We start from the raw sequence: 21,256 nt of genomic DNA, 5'->3' as shown, positions 1-21,256 counted from the left end.
CCACTCTGCCCTTGCATTGGCCATTGCTACTTTGTACTCCCTCCTGAGGTTTCGAACCTTACCCTTATCAGAGCCCTCCTTGATGGTAGCAATTAGCTCGGATTTGATTTTCCTACAGGAGGAGGTGTACCAAGTGGGGGTACGAGTCTTTTTCCTTCGAGTTTGTACCACCGGATGGAAGATCTCTGCAAGGTCCCTCACTAATCCCTGATGAGTGCTGGCTAATCTCTCGTTATAGTCCGGGGGTCTTGGTTCATTTATGAGAGCATCGACCTCCTTGAACCTGGGGAGTGCTAGGCCATATAACTTATTTATGGCATCTTCTGTGTTGAGCAACTTTCCCCATTTAACACGGCGCCTGTTTGTGGAGAGAAGCATATCCCCCTGGTCATCTCCACAGGTATTAATGGGCGACCCTGCTGGGGGAAGTGGATGCTGGATCTCCAATTGGAGAGCATTATGGTCGCTATCTGACCTTAATAACACCCTGAAGTCGAGAACTTTGGGCCACATGGTGATATCTATTAGAATGTAGTCCAGCCTTGACTCATGGTCCTTTCTATTGAAAGTACACAATGAGGGGGTATCCGATGGGGTACGCCCATTGCATGCCCTCAATGCGAAGTTCAAGGTAAGGGACGTGAGTTGTACTGCCAGCGGGGACCCTGCCGTATACAATCGATAGTCCCATCCAAATCACTCTCGTAACGTCCTATTATGTTCACAACTCCCTTATAACAGAGGATGCGTATTTTCCCATCTTTTCTTTTCCTTCATTTCTTTTTGTCTCTCCTTATGTGTATACCTATCAGCAATGCTCATCCCTGGTCATGTAGTTTAAATAAAATGGCCCTCTAATCCTCAATATTTCATTGCTTCTGTAAGAAGACACTGAGGATTCATACCATGCATTGATATTTTTGTTGCTGTTACTTTTTGGGTTTGTTAAAACTTCAAAAAAAATGTAATGAATACATGTACAGTTTAAAAGGCATAAGATTGCAGTTCATAATCAATTTTTTTACACTTTCAATGCGTTTACAAGCATTAGACTTTCATACTGTCTATGGTTTCCCTGCAATTGCCTGGGTGTTTTGTGGGTGAACAAGTATGCACACTTAACTTCAGACTATACCATGATTGTTGAATAAAACCACGCTAACTCTCATTTTCCTAATAGTCTCCAAGAACGGTGTTCTGTGATGGATGCTAGCCCGCACTCCCTGCTCCAGATCAACCCCTGCCTGTGTTCTGTAGACTGGCCAGACTCTAGCCTTTACTAAGCAGCACTCTACTGTTCTGCGCATCAGAGAAACCACTGCACTAAGGCTATGGTAGTCAAACCACATCTCACTGGGACACAGGGCTTCCAGTGCTGTGATTTCCTTTTACAAATCATTGGGTTGAACTGTGGGAGCCCAAATGGCTCAATGGAAGTGACGCAATACTCACAGAATGCACTGCTCTGCAAAATGGACACCAAGTGCTGTAAACTAGATGTCTCAATCGGCTGTATAATTTTTGTAGCTATGATTCAGTTAATAAAAAAACAAATATTTAATGTACATGTGTAGGTACTTTAATGTGTAGCCAGCAGTGAACCCTAGATTTTGCTAAGGTTTGAAATATGTACACTTATTAATATCAATGATGAGGTTTATGGATAAGCTACAGGTTATGTTTAGCGTGTACAAGAGTGATACCAAATGTGCCTTTCTTTTTATTGCAGATGTGCTGGTGCTTGCTATATAACACAGTTGCAAAAACTGAAAGATGAAGGGGCGACCTGAATGTACATCTGGTGACTTCCAATATATGGCCGGGATGCATTTTTGATGGTGGTTTTGATGTAGATTTAAGGAAGGCCAGTGCCTGTAACCATGATGGGTGACGAGAAGAATCTTGGAGTGTCTCGGAAAATGCAGTCGCCCTCAAGAAGCACTAGTAGCGGCTCCTCTAAGCAGGAGAGTCGGCAGGTTGGTATCTGCTCTTTAAGTAATTTGCCAGAAAATTGTGCACTTTCCACATTCACTGTAGGCCACCTCTTTGAAAGTCACCAGAAATTATGTGGGATTCTCGTCACGATTGCATGACAATCCTAGTCTGTCTGACATGGACACATGAAGTTGGATCCTCCTAAAGCATGATCATTTTAGGTTCGGGATATTTTGCCTGAAATACAGGTTATTCAGCTTCCTGGCTTTGGAATGACTGGTCACGACCATCATCAAGAGGCCCTAGTACATTGCTCATCTTCACAGTGAGCATTGATTTGATTCTATTTTAAGGGGTGCTGGCCTACTTCACACTCCCAAATATGAGAAATACAGAACTCACACACATAGCAAAGCAAGAAAACACCTGAAAAGGGGTTCGCTCTCATAAAATGAGGCACATCAAAAGACAGTTTTCTAAATAAAGCTTGGGGTTTTATTTGTGCAACACTCTCTAACAGAAAGGCTTTCCAAAATGTCAAATGAAACAATATGCAAATGTGTGTGCGTGTGTGTATATACATATATATAATATAGGCTTCCCCACCAATGGGAGTGAAATAGACAGTTTGAAAGGTGGCAGCTTCTTGTGTTTGGCATTTGATAAAGGCAATCCAGCCGAAACGCGTCATGCCTCCCACTCCGCAATAAAGGTTTTCTCCTTGGCTCCCCGTTGTGTCCCTCCTATACACACTTTTCACTGATCACCAGCACTCACTAAGTGTTACAACGAGTCAACAGCACAAGTGCTTACCTGCGAGCCTTCATGGTGCTCTCTGGGAGCCGTAGTCCGTCCAGAGTGACTGCGATGAGGCGTTCTTGCTATTGGTCGACTCAGCTGGGCTTCCACCAATCCAATGGGAGCAAAATGAACTGTTTGAATGGTGGCAGATGGCAGCTTCTTTTGTTTGGCATTTGATAAAGGCAATCCAGCCGAAACGCGTCATGCCTCCCACTCCGCGATAAATGTTTTCTCCTTGACTTCCCATTGTGTCCCTCCGGTTACTTCCCTCCAGGTGGGAGTGAGCTTCCTGTGCATTTGTTGCGTGCTATGCCCTGGGCACGCTTGGGGGACCCATCTCCTTCTGTGGCTGGAGCTTCAAGGGCACTGCTTCACAGCGCTGTTTGGACTTCAAGGTATTGAAGAGCTCTGACCCCCGCATTCAGGAACAGTGGATACATCGCTGTACATTACAGTCCATGACTGCACGGAGAGGTCTTCTCATTGTAGCAGGATCTCCGACTCCACGCGGCCCTGAATACATGGGGTGAGACGTCAAAGGGGGCCCGGGAGAGAACTTTGTGCGGCGAGGACACCTGTAATTTTAAACTGCACCTATACACACTTTTCACTGATCACCAGCACTCACTAAGGGTTAAAACATGTCGAGAGCACAAGCGCTTACCTGCGAGCCATCATGGTGCTTTCTGGGAGCCGTAGTCCATCCAGAGTGACTGCGATGAGGCGTTCTTACTATTGGCCGACTCAGCTGGGCTTCCACCAATGGGAGCGTAATGGACTGTTTGAAAGGTGGCAGCTTCTTGTGTTTGGCATTTGATAAAGGCAATCCAGCCGAAACGCGTCATGCCTCCCACTCCGCAATAAAGGTTTTCTCGATGGCTCCCCGTTGTGTCCCTCCAGTTTCTTCCCTCCAGGGGGGAGTGAGCTTCCTGTGCATATGTGTGTGTATATATATATATATATATATATATATATATGTCACCTCCACAACGGTTCCTGCTCGGGATTTGTGCAGCGCTCATGCATGTGCGTTATCCTGCGGCTGAACCACGCCGCTTAATCTCTCCACAACTTTTCCCAAGGGGGAAACAACGGGTCGCATAACCAACTGGAGTTTTGACAGCAATCTCCTTTTATTTTTCAAATAAACATAGGGCAAGTAGCGCACTTGATCTACGCGTTTCGGTGTGTCGCCACCTTGCTCACGATCATCGGGTTTGCCCCACCCATGTACATTTATAACCATTCTTTTTCAAAATACTGTCACTTCCTGTCACATGTTATACTAAGGATTCTGGTCCTTGTAGTTTTACAAGTTGTTCGAAACAAAATAGCAACTTATTAGTGCACCAAAACAAAATAATTTGAACTTAATATTACTGAACATTTTACTAGTCCTTCATTCTACTTGTTAACCGCCTTCCAATAGGCTAATGTCTCTGTTGTTGTTCTGCCTCCAAATAGGCACACTTTGCCATCTTGCTTTCAAATTAGTGTTCATTGTCCTTTTCTAAGTTACATTTGTGCTGTTTATTTACAGGTGCACATATAATTCCTCCGATTGATTCAACCCATTTGGGTGCAGGGTCCTCAGGTTGATGATGAATCTCTATTCTGCTTGCCTTAGTTTTCTTTCTCGATCACCTCCCCGCTCACCTTTGGCGATCGTTTGTATACCATAAAATCTCAGTTTTTGCCAATCACCCTGGTGTGATTGTTCCATATGTTTTGCTATGGCATTAGAGCGGTCCTTATGTATAGTTGCACGCATGTGCTGCAATATGCGATTTTTTAGTTCTACAGTCGTACTCCCCACATATTGCATTGGGCACGGGCACTCTACTACGTAAACAGTGAATGGGGTTTTGCATGTGATACACTGTCTGATTTGCCATGGAAATTGTTGGTACTCACCCAACCATAACATACAGACGTGCAAAAAACTTGAAGGACCACCTGATACACAGCCATTTCCAGAAAAAACGATAGGACAATTGGCTTAAAACTAAAGGTTTTGTGAAATGCCACGGCTGCAAAATGTGCCAAATAGCCAAACAAACGAAGGAAATAACTTTGGCAAATAAGAAGAAATGGCAAATCAGACAGTAGAACTAAAAAATCGCATATTGCAGCACATGCGTGCAACTATACATAAGAACCGCTCTAATGCCATAGCAAAACATATGGAACAATCACACCAGGGTGATTGGCAAAAACTGAGATTTTATGGCATACAAACGATCGCCAAAGGTGAGCGGGGAGGTGATCGCGAAAGAAAACGAAGGCAAGCGGAATCGAGATTCATCATCAACCTGAGGACCCTGCACCCAAATGGGTTGAATCAATCGGAGGAATTATATGTGCACCTGTAAATAAACAGCACAAATGTAACTTAGAAAAGGACAATGAACACTAATTTGAAAGCAAGATGGCAAAGTGTGCCTATTTGGAGGCAGAACAACAACAGAGACATTAGCCTATTGGAAGGCGGTTAACAAGTAGAATGAAGGACTAGTAAAATGTTCAGTAATATTAAGTTCAAATTATTTTGTTTTGGTGCACTAATAAGTTGCTATTTTGTTTCGAACAACTTGTAAAACTACAAGGACCAGAATCCTTAGTATAACATGTGACAGGAAGTGACAGTATTGTGAAAAAGAATGGTTATAAATGTACATGGGTGGGGCAAACCCGATGATCGTGAGCAAGGTGGCGACACACCGAAACGCGTAGATCAAGTGCGCTACTTGCCCTATGTTTATTTGAAAAATAAAAAGATTGCTGTCAAAACTCCAGTTGGTTGTGCGACCCGTTGTTTCCCCCTTGGGAAAAGTTGTGGCGATATATATATATATGTATGTGTATCTATATATTTATGTATGTACATATTTATGTATGTGTATGTATGTGTATATATGCATGTATGTGTCTGTGTATGTATGCATATATATATATATATGTGTGTGTATATATATAGGTGTGTGTGTGTGTGTGTGTATATGTATATATGCAAGCGTAAGAAGGACAGCGTGGACTCCCTCCCCCTTTCCCTGCACTCTCTTCCGCCGGAGCGGATATCCAGCCCCCGGGAAATTCATTGGAGGGGCATATAGCCGTCTCCCCCTGGGAGGGGCCTATGGCCGTCTCCCCCTGGGCGACCCATCCGTAATGGGTGCCACCCCCCGCCCGTGGGAGGGGCCAATGGCCGCCTCCCCCCGGGCGCTCCCATCCATAATGGGTGGCGCCCCCACTAGGGACCTTGAAATCACTGCTCACCGATCATGACCTTACCGCACAGGCCAGATAGTTGACAGACTATCTGGCCCCCCCACACCTCCTATAGGTCATGTCTCCTCAATCCCACTAGCCAAGCTATCATGCCTCCTATCAATAAGTAATTCCCCACCCTGGACAGGTGTACCCTATCAACTGAATAACAGTGGTCCCCCCAGATGCACCCATGCGGTATGCTTTGAAGATGAGCAGAGCGAAACAATTTCTCCATTTTATTGTTGACCCTCTTTACCGAATGGTTCAACGCTGTCGTGGACAATCCACCCATCCATACCCTCCTCGGAATCATGTGTGACCAAGCTATTGTGCACCCCGGGAGCGTCTTTGCTAACCAACTAACTGCTAAGAGTATGTGCTCGATTAAAGCTAGTCTGCCCAACCTTACCAAGTCATTGCCCCCAATGTGTACTATGACTACTGATGGCGGTGACCTGTGCCGCCCTAACAATTCTTCTACAAAACATTGCAGTTGGTCGATAAACAAACCGCCCTTCCCATGGAAGGACACTCTGAAACCATATTCCTCAGATGTGTGGATCGCATCACCTGCCTTGAATATGTCCGCGGCACGCCTCGTGTATGAGTGGCCGACAACCCAGACCACTCGTCTTTCATTCCTTAATCCTGAAGTGATGGTTAGCTGATACTGGGCTGGTCCCAATTTCCGCCCTGCGTCACAGGCTTGTGAATCTGTAATCCAAACAAAAGACAAGCGTGAGTGCACTTCTTCAGTAACTTACAACATGTGCAGCCGCACGTACCGTTTGAAACAATTTGAAGACCAGCGGCCTAATTGTTTAACATTGTCTGCCCGCAGACCCCCAGCCGTTGCTTCTGTAGCGGCCCCTATTCTGAATGAATGAGTCCCAAAATCACTCGGGTTCAAGCCCGCAGCTGCAATCATGATTGCCAGCACCCTCTGGAACTGAAACTTTGTTAACGGGGTGCTGTCAGCATGTCGCAGCAAGGCCCCCCCCCCCCCCCCCACGTCGCCAACCTTTGTTTTAGGTAGGCCTCAACATGCCTCACTGAACAACAGGTACTACCCGGAGCGCGCTGCAACACAATGCTACTCCCCTGGGCTTCCTGGTCTGTCTTAGACCTGGCTATGGTGATCAGCAGGGAATCCCCCCTCACTTGCGTGTGGTCCCTGCACAGACCCCCCTCGGTATCCCTTTTGTTGGCAGCCACCAGTTCGCTCACCCGCAGGGCCCCATAGAACGCCAATGCAAATGCTGCCCGGAATAGGACATCCTCACCAGGTGAGGAGCATGTCTCTTCTAGTGTAGCCAATAAGGAGGTCAATCTCTCAAATCCTATCGGGTGCCTGGTATCCTTCTTGCGACCCTCTAGGCGCCGCCAGCCCCGCAGCGCCTTTCTGACTATAAAGGAATCCGTCGGGTCCCTAATCCCCTGGAGCTGAGCCATAAATGATATGGCGGCCTTATACCGACTGGCGGTTGCCACCGACCGACCCTCCTCATGAAGTGCCACTAAAAATTGGGTAAAGGACCCCTCTTGACCCCAACTATGCTCCCATGTAGGGCCCAAAAAAGCGCAGTACGAGTGGAACACCCCTTCATAAGCTTTCCTTGTCCTGGGCACTAAACTGGCTGCCACGAGGTTTTGTAGTCCGCGGCGCCGATTTGCCATAATGCTTCGGGAAATGGCGCTGCCACTAGCTCCGCTGAGGGTAAACAATCCCTGAAAGCCTGCATTTTGAAACGAGAGAGCGCATCAGCTGCATTATTCAGTACTCCCGGCACATGTTTTGCCCTGAATTGCACATTTAGTCTCAAGCATTTCAACACAATTTCTTTCAACAATCGCAATATCCACTTGCAGCGTGCTGCCTGCTGGTTAATGCACTCAACTACAGTCATGTTATCAGACCAAAATATCACTGAGCGGTTTCGGAACTCTTCCGGCCATGCCGACAACGCTACCCAGATGGGGAATAGCTCTAGAAAACCAATGTTGCTCATCAAGCCACTTGCTTCCCACCATGCTGGCCATTTCTGGGCTGACCATCGGTTACCAAGGATCGCGCCAAACCCCACACTGCCCGCAGAGTCTGTCCATAAACCTAATTCTGCTGACGAGGCCGGGGCTTTGCTCCAGACTACTCGGCCGTTGAAATCCGCCAAGAATGCCAGCCAAATGAGCATGTCCTGGCGAACCTCTGCCGACAGCCTCGTACGATGGTGCCCTTCCTTTAGGCCAACCATGGCCTGGGCAATCGATCGGGAGAAGGGGCGAGCCATCGGTATAACCCTCAATGCAAAGTTAAGCTGACCCACTGTTTGCTGTAGTTGGTGCAGTGTCACTTTGTCGTTCCGAAGACTTTGCAACAGGGAGGCCCTGAATTTGGCGATCTTCTCCGCCGGCAAATGGAAGCAACCCTCCACGGAGTCTAGTTCGATACCCAGAAACTCCTGGGAGGTAGTTGGACCCACCGTCTTACCTGGCGCCAACGGTACCCCGAAACTTCGCATGAGCACGCAGAAATCCTGCAATGCCCGTGCACAGTCCCGAGAGCACGCTGGGCCGAGAAACAAAAAATCGAGATAATGCATCACATGTTGGTGCGCTGTGGCCTTCGAGAACACCCACTCCAGAAATGAGCTAAACATTTCAAAATAGGCACACGAAATTGAACAACCCATCGGCATGCACATATCCATGTAGTACTTCCCCTGAAATCTAAAACCCAACAAGTGCTGATCCTGGGGATGTACCGGAAGCAACCTAAATGCAGATTCAATATCCGATTTCGCTAACAATGCACCGGGGCCTAGGCGATTCAACATTACCACTGCGTCATCGAAAGATGCGTACCTCACACAGCAAATGTCTGCATCGATCGCCTCATTAACGGAAGCCCCCCTTGGTGCCGAAAAATTATGAATGAGCCTATATTCTCCCGGCTCCTTTTTGGTAACTACCCCTAATGGAGAACACACAAAATCGGCCATTGGCGGATCACCAAACGGTCCTGCAACCCGCCCCAAGCGAACCTCTTTTGCGATCTTTGTGGCGGCCACCGCCGGGTTGTGCTTAACGGACAGTTGGTTTTTACATGAGGGGGTCCCCCAAAAATCACCCGCCGGGATCCTGAAGCCATACGAGAAGCCATCTCGCAGAATCCCAGCGGACACATGATCAGGGTATTTGTTCAGCCAGGGAGTCAAAGCCAGAATATCCACAGGCGATTGTTTGGACCTCCGAGGCACCGTGTCATTCCTGCTTGGTACCCCCTTTTCCTCCGGTACCATTGCCTCTGGATCGGCAGCTAGTTTTGGGGTAGGAGGTATTACCACAACCAGCGCAGGCATGCCTGAACCTCCACGTTCCCTGCGGCCTTCTACACGTTGCCTTGTTAAAACCCCAACATACTCCTCGCTTATTTTCATTCCCGCCCGATCTAGGCTGAGTATCCCCCCCGTAGGTTGGTCGAAAGGGCTGAGGATGTTTGTTTCTGTTGAAAGGCCCTGGAGCCGTTTGCGCTCGACCCCGATCCACCTGCGGATCCCGGCAAGAACTGCACATGGCAAGATACAGTATCCAAACAATCCCAAGTCCGTGTTTCATTAAACTCTTTCGCTTTTCTAAATGCCATGTCATACCCTTTCCATTCTTCTCCTCCATACTTCTCATGGAAGCCCGTGATCCTGCTCTGGTAGCAAGCCAGGTCACCCAACAGTTCTGGTGTCCGCTCAGCGATAATTGCTACAAAAACAGAAAAAGCCCTGATCCAGTTCATCATAGAGTCTTCCACCCTGAATTCTGCCATTTTTGCCCGCCATACACTGGGGTGCCATAAATCCTTCTGAGTCTTGGCATATTCTAACTCACGATTATCTGTCAACAATGAAAACATATTGATGAATTTATTAGCCCACACCATTTCCTTAGTTGCCATAGGAACATGTTGCGCCAAGCATTCCCGCCTTGAGGGTACAGCGCCCTCCCCCATTATTGGGAGCGATCTCTTACCGACTTCTGTTGTACCTCCAGTCGTGTCCGTCGACTTATTCCGATTGTCGACCGCGACCAGGTTCGCCACCTGCGGAGAAATAGAAGGCCCGTTCGCTGCCCCAGCGCCCCTTGCCCGCTTGAGCTGCTCGATAATCTGCCTAGCTTCTTCGGCTGGGTTTTCCACAGCCGCGGATCCCCCCGCTCCCTTCTTTAACCAGGGTAATACAGCTGCCAACTGAATCGCTAATTCGGGGGGCATTTGGTCGTCATCCAGTGGTGTGATAACCACCGGGATTGGCAATCCCCCATCCGGTGTGGGTACCGGGCTGGACTCTGGTGCTACCGGGACCAGCGGGACCTCCATCGGGACTGGGGCCTCGCTAGGACCCACCTTCCCCTTCCTCTTTTTCCCCTTATCCCCCCCTGGGGTAATGTTTGGCAAAGCAGGCCCCACGATCCTCTTAGGTCGCCCTGAGGGCCCCGCTTGGGCCTCTACCTGTTTCCGGAGGGCCGCTAGGCCGTGACCCAGCTGGTCCAAATTTCCTGTCCATCGCCGACACTTGGTTCACCAGTGTGCGCCGCATTCGTTCCATCTCGGAGCTCTTTCCACTCTTCTTACCAGGCATCTCTGCGTTCAGCTTTGTCTCTGCCTGTTTTCCAGTAGCGACTCGGACTCCAGCTACGCCTTGACGACTGAAACAGAAAAAACAACGATTACAAGTTCAAAAACTGCAGCTTGTTCCCTTGAGGGCTCACGAGCGACGAGTGGTGTAGCCTTCAGAGCGCAGGAACAAGAGGACGCCTGCCTGGATTCCCGCGCCTTTTATCTTGCAGCGGGAAGGCGGGCAGCATCCCCATCCCGCCCAGAAGTGCACGGACTTCCGGGCGAGTGTTAGGGCAACCCTTTTCGGTGGGGGGGGGTGTGCTCCAACCGCGCCACTATGGGCATACCGGCCGGGACACGCCCCCCGCCCGCAAAGGTTTCCCGGGAGATCGGGGCACCCAGCCATACATTCGGGGTGACCAAGAGGTCTCCCCTTTCCAAACACAAGTTAAATGCATTGAAAAATATGCAGGCAGATAATGATGATAATACTGGACATCCACTGCAAGAAATAAGCACTGTTAAGTGCAAGTAATCAGACACAAGGAATAAACACTGTCAAAGGAAAGATATAAGATATATACACAGAATACATCGGATGATTATAACCACTGGACATTTGAATGTGCACAGACACACTCGCACATAACAGTGCCAATCAGAGAAAATACATCACTGGCTACAATAGCTTAATCAAAGCACACACACGACTGGGGTATTCACAGCTATGGTCCAGAGACTCATCAAGCCAGGAACTGCCACACTGAATAAGACTCGTCCACCCCTTCAGGTAAAAGAAAATCCCACTCTCCAAGTCAAGAAACCCTAGTTTTATAGTCTCAATGCACTGGAAGTTTCTAAGAAAACCTCCTCTGCGCCAAGGAAACTTACTGGAGTTGGCCGATCTCCCACAAGCATTCCAAAGGCAAAGGAGCTCTTACATATTATTCTGCTCTCCCACATGATCCAGCCCCTTATCTTAGTGAAGCTTGAGAAAATAGAAAACATCTCCAAAAGTATAGAAAACAATCTTGAATGGGAATAACCTTAATAACATGAGTAACCTGGGGCCAACTTGTGTGTGCAAAACTCAGGAGTCTGAATTCAAGATGGTATGAGGGCATGTCAAATCCAATAGCAAAAACATCATCATGCACATTTGTGCACCGCTGCCTATAAGTACTACACAACTAGACAGAGAAGTATATTCCACTATTTTCTTTCTCACATGCTTTCAAACGTACATCCAACACATTCTGTTCCTGGCAATGATGTTCTATTCTGTGAAATACTCCCACTCTGAAGCTACAAGGAGACATGCATGATTTAAAACATTTAATCTCGTGGTGTTTGCCAACTGATTTACTCTTTGTGTTGAATGTTCATTTTTCATGACAATTGTTTAATCGCCTTCCTTTCACAGGTTAGATTTTTCTTTCACAGGTTAGATTTCAGCTGACTCTGGATTTGGTTTCATTCTTCTAGCTTTGTTTAAACTACATGATTTGTTTAATACCATTTGCCATTTTGAGCTTCATATTAATATTTTGACTCAACAGCTGATTATATATCTGCCAAGGCAGACACCAGGATAGTATCCTGGCTGTAATGAACTTTTCTTTGGTACTGATAAACAGATTTCTGAAAGTCTCTGACCATAAGGATGTTAAACAGATATTTAGCAATGTAGCCTTAGTCCTCAAACACACCATACAAATAAAGAGCCAAGAACGGGAAAAGACCGATCTGTAAGCTGTCATAAGTCTATGTTCAGTTAATGGCACAATCCAGTACATTGCTAGTTTGGCAATAGCTATAAATGTTTCTTTTGTCTGTTTCAGCAAGGTCCACTGAACGTCTTATAAACTTCTCAAAGTCAGGAAGGTGCAGGAGGGGTGATGTTCAGAAAGACTCCATAAAGAAGGATCAACTTTGCAAAAGAGTGATTTCAAAGCAATGAGTTTGTACAGTTCAGAGAGGCAATTATGAAATGGAACAGTGTTACTCCAGGTTTTTTTAAGACGTGTGTTTATCCAAGGACAAAGCATTTGCGCATCTACATAAACTGAAACGCCTATGCACTTGCCCAAAATTTGCTTACAGAGCACTTGCATTGTTCACCCGTATTTATTCTTTCATTTCTGCTTACTTGTGAGATATTTAGTGGTAATAGGGTGTTCTACCACTCACATGGTCCAACCATATGGCAATATATTTTAACCTACCTGTTGGGCCTAACATAGACCCGCCACTGTAGTTCCCAATAACTAGACATTGATAAACGCCAGCTGTTGAAACTCTAGTCCTTGCAAAATGCGACAGCTCGCAACCTGCTAAAAGTCCCAAAATTCTGCTCTATCTCGGGTGCAATTAGAGAACTGCACTGGCTTCCGGTCAAGCAGAGAATTCAGTTTATGGCACTGTGCTTGGTCCATAAGCCCTTTATGGAGGGGGGCCCACGACTACCACAAACTATTCAAACAGCAGTCCCCCAGCTGGACGTTAAGATTGGCCAACAAAACCCTGGTTCACGTCCCCAGAGTTAAGAGAACCAAATGGGGAGACCGCTGACTATCTCTCTTGGCATCTAAACTTTGGAATGAACTACCACTCAATATGAAACGGTTACTGTCAATATCACAGTTTAGGAGCCAGGTTAAAACCTTGCTTTTTCCTCCACTACAGTGATCTAGCCACTCCTGACTTCGCCGCCGTCCTGCTCTCCACAGCGCCAAGACGCATCAGCAATCGTGCGCTATACAAGACCTTACTTACTTCTAACTTGGTACTTGTAGAGGTCGAGGGAAGTGTGCGTTTGTCAAGGGCAAAGGTGACTGTTTTGTGTAGTTCTTCATAACAGAGTATTTCAAAGTCTGCCAACTTGAGGCTTTGAGTTTTTATGAACTTTTTTAGCAGTTACAGTTCCCGTGACTGTCAAATACAGAATTTCAAAAGGTTGTGGAGTTTCTCACAATTAGGTCCCAGAGACTGCTATATAAGGTTAAATGTGTTCCTTTAGGTTATATAACATTCCATTATGCAAAACCTAGCTTTCAAGTATTCCACAGTTCCTTCACTTGAAGTATATGTAAAAGCTTTTAATGCCTTTGCATGTTTTATTTTCTCAGTCTTTGAACGAGAGTATAATTTTTCTAACTCCCTTTTTTTTACAGATCTTATGAAGGGGTGGTGATGCCCTGCCTATTTTTAACATGGGGTTCACAAGGCTTGTTGTAGTTGCTGGGTTTCGTGGCCTGAAAGGGACAATGGCTGAGGTCAGGGTAGGAGTTCTGTAATGCAGCTTATTCCTTTCTTCCTCCCTTTATCATCTTTCCAAAACCTCCCCTCCCTTTTCACTTATCATCTTAACTGCTCACTTGCCTGAAAGGGAGAATGGATGAGGTCAGAAAGGACTTCTGGTATACTGCTTATGCCCACCATGACTGAAGACGGCATCTCGTATATAGACATAGGAAACCCCGCCTCTGACCCTCCTATATCTCTTAGGGTCTTGAACGGTGAGTATTCCGTTGACTCCACCCATGGCAGTACATCCCTTTGGGATTGACTGTGAACTTTTCATGGCTCTGCCCGATACAAGAGGTTTGTTTCCATCCATCCTTCTCGTGGTACTGGAACCATGATATCATTTAAGTTTCCATGCCTATGATTAACCAGCTACTTTGTTCTCAGGACGCCAGACCTCAAGCTATCCGGATATCTTTTCTTCAATTTTAGCATTGAGATGGGCCTGCAAATTGGAAGGATTTGCTCCATGTTTGGAGAATCAATTATGAGGTTAGGGTCAGTAGGAAAATAGACTGGAGATTGAGAGGAAGATTTTCTGTGTATTTAGGAACCTTCTTGTATTGACTCCAGTCCATCCAGAGCCACCCCTACTTCTGTATTCTAGGCAGGTGAGTGCAGTATGAGTGATGCCCAAACTCTCGTGTGTTGTTAAAGGTATTTGAGTTCGTTAGCGACATTGGTGTAATGTATTTTGCCTCCGTCTACCTAGGAAAAGTCGTTACAAATTCCAACTTATTCATATTTGTTTCAACAAGGATATTTTACGGCCTCTGCTGCCTCATCCTCATAAACCCTGTTCTTGAGGCACTTCAGGGCGTTAGATAGAAAGACACTCTTCCTCTTTACCTTTGGCTTTGGCCTATGATTCTGGTTCAGGGCCGCTAACAAATGCACTCAGTGATGGGCTATAATGCTGTGTTACGACATTGGAAGATGAGTGCTCCATTGATGACAATGGAGTGCATAGAGGCCTAAAGTGCCCACATCGCAGGTCATTAGTGAGAGTGGCCCATCTAACCTCAAGGAGCTAACCAAAATACATACTGGCACCCTCACCTTCCAATCAGGTCCCAGATGTGTGACTATTCTCACAAAAATGTAAGTCAACAACTAATCAGTTTCTCAAACCATACGGATGTGGCAACCTTTACTTCTGTTGCCAGAAATATCTCAAAATTCATGTGCCCAACATATCTTGCTTATTTAGGGCATCCTTCAACCTCAGTCCTGTGTAATTCTCTTTCAGAAGAAAGCTTCTGATAAATCGTTTTGCCATTCCACATTTCTGACATCACATTACCTCACAAGTTGGGAACTATTAATAGAAGTTTCGAAGAGTAAGAAAAGTTCCCCTTTGTGTTGAGCTCCATATTAAAGGTCCTAATGCAATGTCTCATTGCAACATTTACCCTCTCTCAGCATTTAGAATGGTTTGTAACTGGTCAGCAACAACCAATTGTAGTATGGGCAGAGGAGACATATCAGGTCGATGGGACTTGGCATGTGGGCAATAATTCATGCCCATTACAACCTATCTGTTTTGATTTTAGAACTGCGTCCATAAACATGATAATGTTTCTACTACTAGATGGTGGTTGTTGTGTTAAGTTTAGTAGCAAGATTACTGAATTCATGACAAAGGGTGTAATGTATGGCTTATAAGCATGTTGCACATTTATTTTGAACATGTTTCATTACTGAATAAACTAAAGACAACATGTTCAAGAAGACAGTCTGGCACCCTCACATTATCAGTGGCAACCTGGCAGACATTACGGCAGCTAGATAGCCATGAAATCATTTTCGAAAGTGGATATTACGGGATAAACTGAAGAGGCTTTATACTCCTCTTCCAAAAAATTTACGGACTTTGAAACTTCCACAGTGACATTGAACAATACATTTTAATTTGGTGAAACTGATATTTAAAAACTGTTTTGTGGAAGAAATAGCTTGTTAAATGGGATGGGACTATGGAATGAGAAATCCTTGCCCACTGTTTAAACTACGGTGACAAAAGCAGACATCAACTCCAAGTGAGATAATTAGGGGCATTTGAGACAGCTTGTGGAAGTCATGGCACCACTTTGCTTGAAAATATTTTAAAAGACTATAGTAAAACAGGTCTTTGCCTCTTAGGCAAAAGTAGAATCCCTCCGAAAATAAAGAGTATTTTTTGGAAAATATTCTTTAAAATCTCGAAATTAGGGCGTTACAAGATCAAGGGGAAAATGGAGCAAAAAAGGTTTTGTCAATTGAGATACATTTTCTGAGTGGCCATGGAAATGTGTCAAATTGAGTTCTAATTTCAGTCCAGTCTTTATTATTGGTCTGCACAGCAGAAAACTCTTCTGACTACTTAAGTCGATTCTGAGAAACAAATAATGAATACAACGTTTTAAAATTGAAGACAATGGTGTGGTTCAGGGCCAATTACAGCTTCTATAGACTTTTCGTGCTAAAATTCCAATGTTTGGTTTTCTATTTCTTCCTTTTTAAGTCAGAACATTCTGCCCTCTGTAGGTGTAATGCTCTAATAGCATTATGCCTCTCATTCTTTGGATATACCAGTTTTTAAAGGCCCTCTTACTCATTGTAGGCCTTTACCTTTGGCTTCTGCCTATAACTCAGGTTCAGGGCCTGTAACAAATGATAAAGCACTCATTGATGGGTTATAATATTGTATTATGACATTGGTAGGTGAGCTCCGCTGAACGCGATGGGGTGCTTAGGGCCCTAAATTGCACCTATTGACCTTCTTCTCCAGCTTTCCAATGTTTGTTGTAATATAAACACGAAGAAACAAAGTCTACCCTCAGTGGGAAAGGTCTAATAGCAATATGGGCCGCCTTCTTCTTGATATAGATGCCCTCTCTCTCACTATAGGTCATCGCCTGCTGCTCGGTCCTATAACTCAGGCAGAGGGCGTTTACCTACCAGCATGCTCCACATCATAGAGCTATTATGTTATATTTGTGGTGTATCACAATGATCAGTAGTCATTCTGGTCCTGTTTGATATTATTAAAGATACCAATTTATGGTTGCAGGAATGTGAAGGTCTACATTGGGTTACAAACCAAGCGGGAAGAAAAGAAAGCAAAACTACTTAACAAGATGGAAGTGGAGGGGCATGGTCAGCCAAGATGGCAGAGCGGACGTAATCCGATATGGCTCCCCTACTGTCTTTAATCAAATTAAGGCTATCGATCGAGTAAGGAGCTAGCCTGACACTACAATACACGTGGAAGGGTACAATCGGAGTGCGGAAGCCAATGTCTCTGCGAGGTGGAGATTTGGAGAGGCCGATCGCCGGGAGCCTGCAAAGCCAGGCAGCTTATGGGACCCCTCGCTAAATCCTCAGCATCCTGGACATTCTCTGTGCAGCTGAAAAGGCTTGGTCAGTGGAGCAGCACTGCACCGGCTGAAGCATTGTAGTCCCCCTTCCGTTTGTCCTAACTGAATGGCAAAGGCAGTGGTGGTGGAGGAATAGCAGTGCCCCCCGCCGGGCAGTGAAAGAAAACGGGGCATAAAGAGGCCCCTTTCAGGGTGCATGAAGATGCAGTCTGCCTGACCTTGACATGGCACTGTAAATTGCCTGCTGGACATACTGAGTGGCCCAGGAGGGTACACAATGGTTTCTTCTGGTGGTAGGGGGGATACGGATGAGAAGCACAACCAGGAGATCCAAACCTCGTGGCATCCAGCGTAACACCACTTCACCTCCCTCTGTGAACCTATACACCACATGATGCCTGACTCAGTATTAGAGGACGCAAGGGAAGAGGCCCAATATCTGCCACAACCATTATGTTGGGCCTCAGCAGGGTGAACGGGGAAAGCTTCTTGGATGTGATGCCCTAGCTGTCGAGAGGCGAGCGCCCCACCAATTTGGTGCCAATAGCGCCTGTGGGTCAGCTTAAATACAGGGAAGCGCTCACCTCGCAATGACGTAGGAAAAAGAAGGGCTAAGCATTGAGAGCTGCCCCCACAGAACCAATCACCCATGCAGGGTTTGGGTCCCTATCCATAGGCGAAGACAAAACAAGAAGACTTACTCCAGGGAGGCAGAAGACAACAGATGATCCTATAGGCTCCCAAACCACACCGTATATAACTGACCTCCCAGTATATATACCCCCAAAGAAGCAGCTACCTAACTCAGTGTACAGCTATTTCTCTTCAACGGAACCGAGAGAACACACACACGCTCCAGGACCGCTCAACATGTCACGTACGAAGGGAAAAGCTTCTAGCCTCCCTCCTAGAATTTAACAATGAACTGCGAGAGGAGGTTACAACAAATTTACCTGCATCCCTGGAGTTCCTGTGTGCAGATTTACATGGCAAACTTGTAACTCTACAAAAAGATGTGGACTCTGTGAGCACTCGAGTCCTGGACCTTGAAACCAAGACAACGGAGATGTTACAGATCACTGGTCAAGTGGAAGAGGCAACAAGCGCAATTCGTCAAAAGCTCCAGACTGCGATCCCGAAATGTGATAACTTGAAAAAAGATTGCACTGAGATAATACACCAATACGAGGCCTGGATTAGGGGGTCCAGGACCTAGAGTTGGAGGCCTTTGTGTCCGGCCTTTTTACTGAGCTACTGGGTAACTCATCAACAAAAGTGAAGATCGATAGAGTACACAAGGAGATAAAGCTAGCCCTAAAGATTTCTAGCTAAATTGCATACATTCAAGACAAAATAAGCCATTCTCCTGGCGGCCCTGAAATCAAACTTGTCGCTTTTCAAGGGGCCTCTTGCTTCTGGGACATTGTCCTGGCAACATTGCTCAGACACCAGCAAATTCACCTGATCACTGACAAGTTAAGAAATCAACATATCAAATATCGCTGGACATTTCCTTTCGGGGTGGCATTCAAACTCCACTACAAACCCTAACATGTCACTGACCTAGCAGCGGCTATGACAGTGCTAGATATACCACATTGCACTTACCCTCTTCAGAGGAGCAGCAGGGCTTGTCCAGGGGACTGACCTGAAGTCCACACGATAAAGGACAATGGCTTGTGTACGACTGACCACATCATGCAAAAAAAGAAATTATACAGATTGGCATCCTATGCTTCCTGCTTACTCATAACAAGATTATCTACATGATCAATGCTGGTCAGTTAAGAACATCCCACTGCAAGGACTAGCGATGGCTAGCTATTGTAGGACAACTAACTGATACCTGTACACATGCTTAAGATACAATTTAAGTAGCATTGGAGGGTTACTTAGTGATGCTATTATTATCCTACCTGACTCCATCAATATACTTTTCTAACAAAGCCTTAATTCTGCTAATTACTGGGAACGAAAGGTAGCGGTATTAGACTGACATGTTTAGTTTTTCTCTCCAAGACAAAAGACTTTTAGGTTTGAATGTTGTACTACTTATTAAATCAAGTGTTTTTTGTTTGTTTATTAGGAGACTATTTTTGCAGTGGGTGGACTACAATGAAAGCTGCTGGAATGGAGGGAAGTGGGGGTGGCCTGGGGTCCAGTCCATGGGTGAGGGCCAGGAAGGGGGTGTTGAATGATATAGCCATTCTGAGATTAATTGATTAATCTTTCTAGGGGACAGTCAAAGGGTAGATTAAACGCTCGCTACAACCATGATGATCACTACACTAGCCTGGAATGTTAAAGGCCTTAACTTGCCAGCCAAATGCCAACAATTGTGGAAGTATTTGAGGGACCACTGTTATGATGTAGTGTCTCTCCAGGATACCTGCCTTAATAGAGATGAGGACCATAGGCTGAAGCACCCCACCTACCCTACAGCTTTTAAGTCTTTGGTCTCTACCAAGCACAATGGGGTGGCTCTGCATTTTCGCTCCTTGTTGCAATTTAAACCTGACAGTTACAAAACAGACAGGGACAGTAGGATTGTCATGGTTAGGGGTCATCTTAGAGTAGGGTATGTACTTTTGCCTCGGACTGTGTACCAAATACCAATCAATATCTTTTTCTTCAGTCTTTTCTGGCATAAATGAGTGGCTTCGCTGAGGGAGACAGTTGTGATGAGGGATTTTAACCTGACATGGCATTCTAGCATTAACAGTACCCACTCACATAGGGCATCAACAGGGAGCTTCCCAAAATCTCTCAAACAGGCTTTCCAGAGCCTCGGCCTCATGGTTGCTTGGAGGACGACTCACCCCATGATATATGAGCACACCTTTTTTCTCGACATATATCGAAAATAATTCCTATATTTTATTTTTTTGAGCCAAGCCTTGAGAAAGGACATACAAAATCCCACCATCCTCCCCATATCCATTTCCTATCATGCACTGGTCTCAGTGACATTGGCCAAGGATACCCCTCTGCCACGATACCAACACTGGTACTTTCCCCCATCCCTGACACAAAATCAACTGATTACCTTAGCAAAGCAATTAGGGAATACTTTGAAATTAATAACCATCAAGATACATCTTCCCCAATAACTGGGATGTGTTTAAAACATATATTAGGGGTACATGTATTGTATTGAACTCCACCCTTAACAGAGAACCTCCGAACGGGTGACACTTGAAATGGAATTACACCAACTCGAGGAGGCACATAAAGTGACGTTGACATTGGCTCTCCAGTGGAAAGTTACTGCAGTGAGAGACAAACTAAATGTGATCTATAAATATAGGGCAGAGTTCACTCTTCTTCATCGGAGACAAAGCTCTTACCCTCAAGGTAACAAAGTAGGTACTCACCTAGACCGCCAAATAAGGACCAAGTGAGAAAGAGTACATTGGCAATTTACACAAACAGAACAGATGGCGACCTACAAGACTGAGAAAGCTTGTGCCTTTAAGGATTTTTATGATAAATTATACATGAGGGAACGCCTAGACCCTCAGGATTAGATCAAATATTCTGGATAGGTGCAGATTTTTCTAGTCACAGAGGCCCAAATGAGGTATTGGGAGACCCCATCTGCGAGGAAGGGGTATGCAAAGCTATTACAACCCTAAAACTTCATAAAGCATCTGGACCAGACTGCCTCACAGCTCATTTTTTATAAAGCTTCCAGGGCAAATCTGGCCCCACAATTGACTGTTCTGTTTCAGCAATTTGCTACCCAAAGGTCCCTCACTTCATCTATTTCGGGATAACTGGTGACAGTTATCCCAAAACCAGGGAATGACATGAGCTCCTGCGATTCATACACACCCATGGCTCTAGTCAATATAGATACCAAATTATACACAAAGATATTAGCTTCCCGCCTTGACAAGTTGATGACGTACCTGATCCATCCAGACCAATCAGACTTCTTACAGGGCAGACAGACTCACGATAATGTGAGACGGTGCTC

At 45.7% G+C, this 21,256-nt stretch overlaps 1 protein-coding gene across 1 annotated transcript in view; it reads left to right on the top strand.

The window, feature by feature from the left end:
- Positions 1-21,256, top strand: part of OSBPL3 (oxysterol binding protein like 3) — a 909,495-nt gene that overhangs the window by 453,741 nt on the left and 434,498 nt on the right. The window contains exon 4 of the mRNA XM_086941688.1: positions 1,730-1,976. Within this exon, the coding sequence (XP_086797814.1) occupies positions 1,881-1,976 (96 nt within the window). The 5' untranslated portion in view covers positions 1,730-1,880. The remainder of the gene's footprint in view (positions 1-1,729; positions 1,977-21,256) is intronic.

The sequence above is a fragment of the Lissotriton vulgaris genome, chromosome 10 (genome assembly GCF_964263255.1).
Source record: "Lissotriton vulgaris chromosome 10, aLisVul1.2, whole genome shotgun sequence".
NCBI classification, from domain to species: Eukaryota; Metazoa; Chordata; class Amphibia; order Caudata; family Salamandridae; genus Lissotriton; species Lissotriton vulgaris.
The sequence above is the reverse complement of the archived record's forward strand: the minus strand, read 5'-3'. Positions and strand labels throughout refer to the sequence as shown.